The 12795-nt window shown below is 40.2% G+C and overlaps 1 protein-coding gene across 10 annotated transcripts in view; it reads right to left on the reverse strand.

The window, feature by feature from the left end:
* ADAM22 (ADAM metallopeptidase domain 22) overlaps positions 1-12795 on the reverse strand; it is a 262858-nt gene continuing 250063 nt past the window's right edge. For 8 of the 10 annotated variants that reach the window (XM_072651557.1, XM_072651554.1, XM_072651556.1 and 5 more), the window contains 2 exons: positions 9262-9385; positions 1-7009 (listed from right to left, as the gene is read on the reverse strand). In XM_072651557.1, the coding sequence (XP_072507658.1) occupies positions 6989-7009; positions 9262-9385 (145 nt within the window). In that variant the 3' untranslated portion in view covers positions 1-6988. Of the gene's footprint in view, positions 7010-9261; positions 9386-10607; positions 10730-12795 lie in introns of all 10 variants that reach the window. The other 2 variants (XM_072651551.1, XM_072651550.1) reach the window with 1 other exon arrangement.

A 12795-nucleotide genomic window follows, 5' to 3' on the forward strand; every position in this document is an offset into this window, starting at 1 on the left:
TTCATTGAAAGTCACTTTATTGATGTTACAATAATAGTAACATAGAAAACCGTGGATTTTTTTTTTATTAGACTCAGTGGACACTAATAAAATTGTGGAAGGATTCGGAACCTCAAATTACAGTGACTTTTAAAAACAGCAAAATTTCACATTTAGCTATTAATGTAGGGAGGATTATAACCAGAACAGCCCATATAACAAAAGCACTCAGGAAAGCAGCTACAGTGATAGATTTCATATTGGTCTTTGCTGGAAGTAGCAAGAAGAACTTGGGAAATGTTGGTCTGCCAAGCAAAATCCAATACCTTAAGTAATGGTTGTCTTAAGTTTATACAATAATTGCCCCTTCCCCCAACAGTGAAACCAGCATAGATTCTTTTCATGCCACTATTAACACTTCACCATGGGGTGGCTCCAAGTTATTTGAATTTCACTTTTTGAAAGTAATGTTTAAGAGTTCTAGCACAGATTGGTAACTATGTTGATATCATATAACTAGTTTCTGAATGAAAGAAACTCTGTTGGGGACACCAATTTGGGGAAAGAGTCCATTTTCTAGCCAGTTACAAAAGTATGATTGGTTCTTGTGAAGGAAACTATTTTGTACTTGTAGCGTTATTGTAAAAAAAAAAAAAGTATATAAAACATTAGGTATTTGTGTGTGTGTAATTTTTGTCCATTAAAAAGACTGACTGATTACGCCAGTCTCACAATCTGAATGTGTACTGGACTAGAAAACTCAGGTTTCGTAACCAGGCAGTGATACACATATAATTTAGCAGGAATTCTTATGCTGTAATTGAATAAATGTGTTAATTCATATTAGCACTTGGATGTGTTGTATCATATATTATCACTAGCACCGCTATAGTTAAAGATCTGGGCTATTTGCAAGAATTTCTGTCTTGACCATAAACAACAGACTATGGCCGTCAGGGTGAAAATAAGAAAACACGTAGGCCAGAATAAACCTTATAAATTACAGAAATAGAGGGATGGGTAAGGGAGGAGGGAAGACAAGGTAGAGAATAGTGCTTTCTTCACAGACTCATTCATCCTGTATAGTCTGAATCTTGCCAGTTCCCGCTGGTGCTTCATTGTATACCTTTCTACAGTTTTCTTTATATAGACTCTCCTACTTTTCTGTGTATTAATATTTGAACTTTTAGGAAAGCTAGTGAGGCAAATTGGAGGCAACCCCTTCTTTTATATACTTAGATTCATCAACTGTTAGATCTAGAAAAAATTTAAAAGATTATGTTTCAGGGGTTCTTAACCTTTCTTTAGGGGGGCCATGAAACCCTTTAGTCCCTCCCTTGCCCTCTCCATGAATCCCCTTTCAAAATAATGCTTTGTTGCTTACATTCATAATTGCAAGAAATGGTCGATTTCAGAGATTAGTGAAAATAGAGATGTAATTTTTTGCCCCATCCAAACTCACAGAAGCCCTGAAATTTATCCATGGACCCCTTGGGATTATATAGTTAATGTTGCACTCCAAGTTAAGAACCCCAGATCTAGTCCAGCCCCCCACTCCCCACTTTTAAAGATGAAGAAACAAGCCTCAGAGAGCACTTGTGACTTGCTTTTGTTTGGCACTACAGTTCTGAATAATAGGACAGCTACGACAGACAGCATCATTGTGAACAACCCTGTAAAGCAAAACTAGGGGAGCAGGTGAACTGAAGGGGCTTCTCCCAGAGCTACCCAGAGGGCCCAGGGGTCTAGGGCCTGCCCCACACCCTAAGTCAGGAGGGACCCTGAACCATTCCTGCTGTTGGGTTTGTTCTGAGACCTACCCTGATAAATAATCCTTTCTGATTTGGGAATGGGAGGGGGCTCGCTTCCCAGGTCTATATGTGTGCTTTAGTTTGTTTTCTAGCCCTCAAGAGAGATTGTAATGGAAAATTTCTGATGATGGGGGTGGGTGGAAAAAGCAAGCCTTTAAGGAAGATGGAGAACTTTGCAGTATCTCATATCATGCCAGGCAAGTGGTCACATATAGCCAATGCACATGTCCAGTTGTATTTATAAGAACAAATCCTGCCACACAAACGTAGTTACTTAGGGTCTGTATTTTGGGATGTGTTTGAAACAATTAACAAAAGGGGAGTTGTCTAAGATGATGTTGCTGGGCATTCCTTTGCTCCATAGGTGCATGGGTAGATGTTTGGGAAATGCCTGTGCTTAGCAGACTTGACAGTGAGCACCTGCAAACGTTTCCCAGTGAGTCCGTCTTAACAGCAAGCACGTTTAAATGGAGGCCATGTGTGTTGTTGCTTGTTCATCAGTGAATTTCCACTAGAGACTGCAGAAATGATTCCACACCTTCCTCCCCATGAAAATCATAGGTGGGAACATTTAAATAACATTGTGTTCTTATCAGGCCGAAAGACATTCTTCTCCATCCATAATCTCCATAAGCATAAAGGCCTGTTCTATTTAGAAAAGATCTCTGACATACGACTATACCCTGAAAAAAGATCTCTGATGAATGTCTATTTCTTTAAACCAAGCACTTGGCTTTGGTCAGGAGTTTACTTGTCAAAGGAGTGTTGTAGGCAAAGCAGCTTCTCTTTGAAATCCAATCCATGCTGCAGAGAAAAATTATCTGGGTGGCATTGTAAATAAAAGTCTATAAGATACTGACAGGGAATTAAGGAATAAACGTATCTTGTTTTATGTATTTATATGTGTATATATAATATGCACATATCATATATATGTAAATACGTATATTTAAATATAGATATATAAAGTGCTAATAAAGGCAGGTACTGCTTTAGATGAGAGGGATGGTCAGGGAATTACTGAGACCTGCTATCTGATCCACTAGGGAAAGACCTCTCTGAACCATGCTGCATAACAGTCGATATGGTAAAACTACTGTAGATTTGTGGGGCTAGGTCTGAATAAATTTTAACAGAGCTTTGTATGTAAGGCTTAAGCAAATCTAAACAGTGGCATTAGGGGAATGAAAGTCTATATCACTTAAATAACACCAGAAAGAGGAAAGAAATACTGAGTTTGGCCAGAAGACAATAATCAAAAATATAATATGCAGTTGGCTAACCAGAGAAAAATGGGTTAGGGGTCAGTTCCAACTCTGTCACTAACTCACTATATGACAATGAATGTTTCATCTGATCTTTTTAACCAGAAACTTTTTAAAAAATTATTTTTGAACTATTAGAAAGGCTCCTATTAACACCAAGAATGCTAAATCACCCGTTTAGAAAAACAGATCTCAATGGCTTTGATTGAAGCAGTGGTTGAGAATTAGAATCTGTTTTTACAGGTTGATCCTACAAAGACCCCTGAATTCATTAATAAACTTAAACCAAACCCACACAGAACAATTCTCCCATGCTTAGGGATGATTCTGGTCATGAAACAGTCTAGGAATCATTTTCCCAGAATGCTTCACAATGTCCAGGGATTGGCTGATTCTCTTCCACTGGCCGCTCTTCATGGAGGGGTTTTGCCTTTCTCTTTGGACTACTTTGCCCTTGTGGAGATGGTTTACCTGCCACTCCAGAATTCCACGGCAGTTTGTGCTTCCCACCTACAAGATGTATGGCTGCATCAGAACGCAGGCCCCTTGACCAATGTTCCTGACAGCCCTCAAAGCCAAGGCAGACCTTCCCCTTACAGAAGCCTCCCTAGTCACCTGTCTAACTGGTAAGAGATTGATTGAGAATGAGAAGTTAATTATCAATGAACCGTTCCTTTCAGTCAAGGATTGTTTTCAAGTCCTTCAGTCATCTTTGACAAGTAGAAATTTTCTGACGTTTTATTTTAGCTGAAAGTTTGAAGGACAAAAAGCTGGGGTTCAAAGGAAGACTGTGAAGGCCCCAATATTGTTATTCTGTGCTTAGTACAACCATATTCCAGTGGTCTGTTTCTCAGAATATGATTCAGAGAATGCCTTTGTTTCCCTCCTTGGAAACAAGGATGGTACGTGGTAAGGATGATGGATTTGGAATCAGACCTGGGATCAAACCCACTTTTTTCTTGTGTGACCTTAACACTTCACCTCAGCAATCACTCTTTGAGCCTTCCACTCCCCTCATCTGTAAAGGAGGGGTTTGGATTAAATGACCCTCCAGCTCTAGAACTATGAATTTATGACCCTGGAATCCCTGTCCAATCAACCTATAAAAGGGATTTGTGCTTGTGTTTAATGCTATGTACCCATTCTTCGGGTGAGTTTCATCAAAATCCCTATGATTTTAGATGACATATCTGAAGTTCCAAAAGAATGTGTCTCCAAGTCACATTAATTATCATTAATAATCTGTGTGAAAGAACTCAATAAAATGGCATAGACTGGAAAGCCATGATAGAACATTGACAACAATCACTTGACCTCTAACAACACAATCATTGCAATAAACATAAAGTTCTTTCTCCATCATTTCTAGCTGAAAATCACTAAAGGGAGTGACCTAGAGAGCTTGGGAGTTACAAACAGTCCTCACGAGCTGACTTCCGGCTGCTTACCACTGTCAATTTCCTTCAACAGTATCTCCTGAAAGGCACATGTTCACCATTTCCTTTGAAAATAATGGGAGAGGAGAAGGGAATGAGAGAGACAAAGACCAGCCTGTGGCCACGTAGTTGCAAATGGGTTCTTTCCTTGTCAAGACTGGAGCAACTCCAACTGGACAACAGACATCTCTGAGGTACGCTAAATTTAAATTGTTAAACTCATTCATCTATTCCATGTAAGCTATGAAGTACCCATCATATACTCCATACTGGAGAACATTCAATCCACATTAAAATGAGAGGTCTTGTTCAAAAGCCACTTTTATTTGCACAGTCTTCAAAGTCTCCCAGCCCTCCTTGGCACTGGCCATTTGGTCATGTGGCCAAATACTTACCCAAACCTTTGCAAGAAGGTTTTGCATTTTTGATACAAGATCAATGTTCAAGTCAATATCATGCCCTGCCCTTTAAAATGCTCTATGTGTTTTGTATTTTAAAGTGGGTGGGATTACTTTTTTAAAACTATATCCGAAGACGTATAATCAAAGGAAGTACATTACAGAAGGCATGAACATAAAAACAGTACCAAAGGCTGCTTGAGATCTTGGATGCTCACGCTGTTTCCATTTAAGCACTTCCTGCATAGAAATTAATAGGGGGAAGCTAATTAAGTGGGGGGCAGTTAGGTGTTACAGTGGATAGAGTGCTGGGCCTGGAGTCAGGAAAACTCATCTTCTTGAATTCAAATCTGATCTCAGATAATTCCTAGCTGTGTAACCATGGGCAAGTCATTTAACCCTGTTTGCCTCAGTTTCCTCATCTGTAAAAGGAGCTGGAGAAGAAAATGGCAAACCACTCTATTATCTTTGCCAAGAAGAACTGAAATAGGGTCATGAAGAGTTAGACACAACTGAAACAAGTGAACAACAAGCAAGTGAAGAGGCCATCTTTACAGTCTTGCTGCTCCTGTCCATTCATCTCAAGGAAAAGGGTCAAGAAATGAGGAGACTGAGAAAGAAATACAGTACATATCAATCATTACCAATTGTCTGATTGATTCCACCACTTGGCAAATTCATTAGAATAAGTCCCTCGTTTACGAAGGCCTAGTGGGACCATCACCAACTTCCAGTCTTCCACTGAGTTGCATTGGAGGAAGGAGTCTTTTAAATTAGAATTCTTATTTTTCTGTGAATCAAAAAATAAAATTCAGGGTTCAAAATATTAGCTTTCTCCCATCAGCTGTTTTTATAACCTTGCAGATATGACACACATGTGTATGGCCTTTTTGGATTCCATTTATCAGCCTACCAGGATAGAAACTTTTGGTATTCTCCAGTTGTCTGAGCTCAGTATCTGATGTATTTCTTTTCTTTTTGTTTTTTTTCCCAGGAAACTTCCTGTTACCTGGCTCCAGATTTTCTTCATGGCCAGCAATACAAACGCGCCAGTAATGAACACCTGGAAAAAACAGTAGCTGCTAGAGTTAGGATTGTAGATGTTGCTGGAAGAAAAAGTGGACGACTGGACAACCCTTTGGTCAGGGAGCAATACAGGACCTCATTGCAGGGCTGTCATGCATTGCTTTAGCCCTGATTGGCATTTCAATGTCTTGATCAGTCACTCCAAGCCTCCAGGCTGCCCACAACTTAAAGGGACATCCGACATTCTGGTCAGACACTAGTGTTGGAAAGACACATTTATATCACCCGACTGCTATATTTACAATTTAAGCTTCTCACATCTTAGAAGATCATTGGATCTGTAACAATGGTTATTAGTCGTGAGACTGTTTAGGCATTTGGCAAAATACACTTGTGTGTCACAGCTGTTTTAGACATTTAAAAACGTTTCCTTATGTACATTTGTACTTCTAGACTGAGAATATAAACATAAAAAGTAAAAAAGGATGTACTTTTCAAAGTGTATGTGGGCTCTTAGCCTCTCGTAGCTTACGGTCCTGCAGAAAGAGTCCTGTTATGTCTTAGCCCTGCATGCTAATCTTCTACTATGGTATGTTGTTTCCTTAAATGTGGAGAACAAATTAAAAAAAAAAAGGCTCATGCACATAGCATTATGGTCTACGGCAAGGATGTGCTTCAGGTACCCAGTTCTGGACCCACGATTGGCCTCATTTGGACAGCATTTCCTCTCTGGGAAGCTTGCCTTATTGAGGACGTGTGAAATACTCTTAGTCCTATATTTCTATCTATCTGTCATGCGGATTATCCTTGGTCCTACTCAGACTATTTCTTATTCTGTGTTATGTTATATGATTCCCAGTGTTCTTTACATGGTTTGAGTAAAATCCTAAGCCAGCAGTGAAAAAAAAAAATGATCCAGGGATGAGATCCAGCACTCTCTCCTCCTTGGCATCTCTGTGGGTCTGTCATATCATCTGAGGAGCAGATACATTTGTGTCATCGACTTGGTGAGGCTGAATTTCTATAAAAGTTGAAGTAAACAGTTCCAATGTGTCACATGTAAACAGTTGGTCTTAAATGGATGTCTCCCATAACTGCACAAAACAAAAGGAAAAACATGAGTTTAGAAAATCAGAACAAGTTCACAATATTCTTCATAGGACCCTAGAAAAGGAATATATTTAAAAGGGTAGAGGAAGACTGGGTAGCTAGGTGGTACAATGAATGTAGTCCAGGGCCTGGAGTCAGGAAGACTCATCTTCCTGAGTTCAAATCTGGCCTCAGACAATTCCTAGCTGTGTGACCCAGAGCAAGTCATTCAACCCTATTTGCCTCAGCCTCTTCATTTGTAAAACGAGCTGGAGAAGGAAATGGCAAGTCACTGCAGTATTTTTGCCAAGAAAACCTCAAAAGAGGTCAGAAAATCAGACGTGACTGAAAAGCAACTCAACAACAAAGAAAGAAAATGGGTTGGTTTTTTTCAAAGGCATCTTGTCTTAACGATTCAAGGAAATGGACAAAAATGAATGGTTCCCCCTTCTCTCTGCACCTCGCTGGTCTTGGCTACCAGTCTGTCTACTTGTACCTATGCTGTTGATTTAATTCATGCAGTGTTAATAAAAAACCCAATTAGTTCAGGATAACACCTCACTCCATCCTATTCCCCATCATTTTTTCACCTTCAGCATTGGTCGGGAGCAATAGAAAAAAAATGTGAGAAGTCGTATCAGGCCTCTGGCCTACTGGGCTTCGTATTTCATTGGCACAGAGAACTCCCAGAGGAGAAAACTCCTTCTAACAGTACAGGTCAGCTCCTTCTCTATAGCCCATGGTCTTGGTGTAGGAGTCCTTTACCTATTTGTGTATATGTGTGTGTGTGTGTGTGTGAGTGTGTGTGTATATATATATATATACACACATATACTTGGTTTCTTTTGTAACTATGTATTTTATTTTACCCATTTTAAAACATAATTATGAGAAAGGGTCAATAAGCTTCAGTTAAGAACCCCTGTATAGAGTCCTGGGGATAAATGACTTGCCAAGGGTAGCACAGCTGATGTAGCAGAAAAGGCATTTGGATCATATCTTCTCATTGGAATCCTAGTGCATGCTCTCTCTCTCTCTCTCTCTCTCTCTCTCTCTCTCTCTCTGTCTTTCTCTCTCTCTCTCTCCCCCCCCACTCTCTCTCTCCCTTTCTTTCTCCCCACACCCCATCCCCATGTTGTCCCTAACACCACACTACATATCACATCAGGAATTAGAGATGCAAAGAAAAAAGAAAAATGAAACCATGCCTGGCCCCAAGAAATTTATTTGAGGGTGTAATGGAGGGAATGTGCCATGTACACATAAAGTATATACAGAATTATTTTGAGATGTAGAGAATGATAGTCACTGATAAGATGGCAGGACAAAGAAACATCAAGCATAGTCTCGTGGTGGAGGAGGCTCTTGAGTTTTGCTTTGACGAAAGTTAGGGATTGATTCTGCTTTGCATTGACCGCAATAGCTCTGGTCACAACAGAGACTGGATGTCAATAATGCCACATAGGCTGGATCTATGTTTCCCTCTTATGTCTCCCATGTCCATCTATCTGTGCACAGTCTATCTTATTATCCAGGAGGTGTTTTCAGAAAAGCATGTGTTTTAAGTGGAATCCTCCTTCAAATGTATTAAGAGAGCTGACTGCTTAAAGGAATCAGTTACAGGAAGAAAAAATCACTCCCTAACATCCCTGTTGAAGCTGAAGTTTTCATGTATAAAATTCACTAGCATTCAGAGATGCCTCCTGTGCATATGGAATGGAGGGTATGGATTGTCTTTCTCTGGGTCAAAATGCATCTCGTAGTATTTTCTCCCTCTCTTCAATAAAATCAGACCAAATAAAATCAAACCAAAAATGCAACCAGAGGCCAAATCAGTCTCCCAAAATAGTCTATCTGATTAATTCTTTTCTGGAGCTCTATTGGCTAACTGAAGACCTACACACCAGCTTCCGTAGTCAAACACCTCTGAACAATGGCCAGGTAGACTTTACTGATTTACATGCAAAGATTTCATGCAAAATAAATATTCTAAATATTCAGTGTAAGGATTCTGCCTTGCAGTTTTAAACAAAGTAAGGGGAATATAGTGTCCTGTAAAAATTATAGGGTTTGGGGCTGGAAGGAACCTTTGGTTAGACACACACACACACACACACACACACACACACACACACACACACACACACATGCACACTCTTCATTTTACAAATGAGAAAACCAAGAGGCAGAGAGATTAAATGATATACAGAGGAATAAATACACATATCAACGAATAAACGCAAGTAGCTGCACGTACCCTGGCACTTTGTCTGTTAGCCTTGTTCTCCTCATCAGGAAGTGGAGGCATCGGATACGGGTATTTCCTGCTGGAGGCAATGGATCCAGTAGAGGAAGAAGGAGACTTGGCAGGAGACAAAGTCCTGAGATGTTGAAAACACATGAAATAAATGGGTTGTCATCGACCAATAGCAACCTCCACTATTTAAAAATCTGGCTCAGAACCAAATGCATTCTCTTAGTCTGAACTCTCTTTTCTATGGCATATGGCTACTGCTGGAAATGCTTACTAATTACTTGTGAATAGATCACAATATCATTCACAACTGTGGAAGGCTGAAAATTTTATTTCTTGACTCTCAGAATTATAATGGTTTGCCCAAATGAAATTATTGAGAATCATACTTTGTAAAACTATGGCAAGTACATAGGCCAAGTGGCCTCTCACTAGATAGGAAGCTAGCCTGCAGATGAGCTAATATGAACAAGCGACACTGGTCCATTAGGTATACGATAAAGCAATTTCTGGCTGATTTTTACCAGTCAGTGTGGGAATGATCGAAGGAACAGGAACTTCAATAACATCTTAAGAGACTCTTAAAATACAACATGACAAGGAACATTTGTTTGCTGGTAAGTCACAGAATTCATGCATTCAGAGGCCAGTCGGTTAGTTGTGAAGCTACAAAAGCAAGTACAGAAGTGCTAAGAGGAAATTAGTAGGCATGCAAGCGCAGCGCGCAGAGTCCAGCCAAACAGAGTTTGATGAGAACATACAAAAATGGTCTGATGAGTCGCTGCAATCAGCATTTCTGTAAGGAGTGAGTAGACTAAGCAGTAGCCAGAAAACCTTGGTATCACCATGGAGGGAACACTCTGTGTGTCAATAAGGCAGGGGGCAGCACTTTATTGACTGGAATTTTACACACATTACCACCACGATTCCCTGTCCTCCCCACAATCCCCATCAACCTCCCAAATCTTTACATTCCTGTTCTAAGATAATGCACTTTCCTGACAATGAATGTATTCCAGAAATTTTAAAAAAAAGGTCTAAAATAAACAAATGTAAGTTACCAGTGGTCTATCCAGTCCCTTCCTGTGTCATTTTGCTATTCTAATGGTGAGATTTGTTACCCTGGCATCCCAAACCAATATTCTTGGTTGGGAACCTTCTACCAGCTTCTGTTTTACCATGTGATCAAATGGCTCATGGTGACTCAAGTCACCCAGTGGATATCATTGGATGTTATAGGTCCACAGCAGTGACCCAGTGAGCTACCACCATCTCTGGCTTCTGTTGCTCTTTGATTCTTTCCTTTTGGTGGGTCTCCCAAACAGCAAGGGGGTATTGGCCAAACCTACCTAATGGGTTCCAATGGAAACCTCCATTTGTTGCCCTGCATGGTATACATCCAAACAACAGAGGCTGGAAGAGAGACCACCAGCTTCTGGGAGTCTGGAGAAACTTAATCCTGGAACAGCACCTGATAAAATAGGGAGGGGAAGAAGACCTTCTGTCTTTTTTTTATTTTTAATTTAGAGGCATAGTTTTCTCTTCACACATGAATGTCATCCTTTTTTTTCACATCACAATGAATAGTGCTGGACTGGAATCAGGAAGAACTAGTTTTAAATCCATCCTTAGACACTATTGGTCAAAAACAAAGGACAAAAAAATAACTAACAACTGGTTATGTGACTCTGGGCAGGTCACTCAAGCTGAGTCTCTGTTTCCTTCTCTGTAAAACAGGGATAATGATAATGTCTATCTCATAGGGATGAGACAATATATGTAAAGCTCTTTGCAAACTTTAAAGGGCTACATGATTATCCGTCACTTAAAGAGGTCCATTTTAAGGGGACACAGCTCCCTGAACAAACTTTCCCTTTCAAAGATAATTCATCTTTTCAACTAGAATAATGCTGAGAGCTAGAGTGGTTTGGACCATGGCTACACAGGATGCACTGGAAATTAATGAACCAAATAATCCCTACACACAAAGAGTTTGCCTTCTAGATTTATACAGGGTTATCCCAGTATATGGTAAAATAGGTAAATGCCTGCATGGAATGAGCTCAAGGACACTGTAAAGCCATTCTACACGCTCAAATATATTCCCAACTACCAACTACTTCAATTTCAACAAGCATTTATTAAGCACCTACTATGTGCAAGGCACTGTGCGAGACTAGGGAGACAGAGACAAAAATGAACAAGCCCCTGCCCTCAAGGTCTCTACTGAGGAAACAATAAAATGTATACCCAAAGAACACAAAGTAATTTCAAGAAGAACGAAACACAGACACCTGGAAAGACGGCCCCTGCACTGTGTTTTGAAGGAAGTCATAAATGGGGTGGGGACAGAATGCATTCCAGACATGGGGAGACAGTCTGTGCAAAAGGATGGTGGTGGGAGATGGGAGGTGGAGGTATGCAGAACAGCTAACAGGCTCATTTTACTGGTACAGAGAGTATATGAGGGGGGAATAATACTAAATAAGGCTGGAAAGGTGGGCGCCATATCACAGAGGGCTCAAAATACTAAGTCAACTCTGAGACAACAGGGAGATGATGAGGACGCTTTGGGTAACAGGAGTGCTATGGTCTGATCTGTGTTTTTGCAATGCCATTTTGGCAGCTGAAGGGCAGAAACCGTTGTTTGTTTTTTAAATGTAGTCTCTAACCCTCACTCCTAGGAGAGTGCCTTGCACTTAGGAGGAAGTCAATTACTCATGACTTTTGCGTTGGATCAGACTGCATGGCATGTGCGCTCTCTTTATCCACTATTTTAGTTACTTAACACTTTGCAGCCAGTCTCTTTCCTTTCTGCAGGGCAGCTATTCTAAGGCTCATTCATTGCTACTAATCTACTTCCTTATCAGGGAAAATAAAAACAGGAATCCCTTGAGAAAGCTGGCATCAGGAAACATGGTTGATCCCCATGTTGGATATGCACATAGATCACTTTGATGTTTGTAGAGGCATGATTTTCCCCCTGCTTTAACCAAAGAACATTAAAAAAGTGTTCTAGGAGCAGCTAGGTGGCACAGTGGATACAGCATCAGTCCTGGAGTCAGGAGGACCTGAGTTCAAATTTGGTCTCCAACACTTGACATTTACTGGATGTGTGACCCTGAGCATGTCACTTAACCCAGACTGCTTCAAAAAAAAGTGTTCTAGTGTCTCTTCTGTCACTATTTCTCATGGGTATTCCAGGAACACAGGATCATCATCTCTCTAGTCCTGGACACTGTGCCTCTTATGATATAAGCTAAGATTATAATTGCCTTTTTGGTTGCCATATAATACAGTTGACTCATTAGCTTTTCAGTCCTCTATAATGGGGATATAATGAAGACTAATTCACCTGGTAAAGCTACAGTTCCTAAAGGTTCTCCAAGCTCCTCCAACAAAGATCTGATTAGTATATCAAGCGCTCACACTGCCCTTAAAAATTCACACATGACAAAGGGATTTATTTTTTTCATTCCTCAACATGTAGGTTATCTTGAGTAAAACTGTCACAGAAACACCACATGGCTATTTCTT

This window comes from Notamacropus eugenii, chromosome 3, assembly GCF_028372415.1.
Source record: "Notamacropus eugenii isolate mMacEug1 chromosome 3, mMacEug1.pri_v2, whole genome shotgun sequence".
NCBI classification, from domain to species: domain Eukaryota; kingdom Metazoa; phylum Chordata; class Mammalia; order Diprotodontia; family Macropodidae; genus Notamacropus; species Notamacropus eugenii.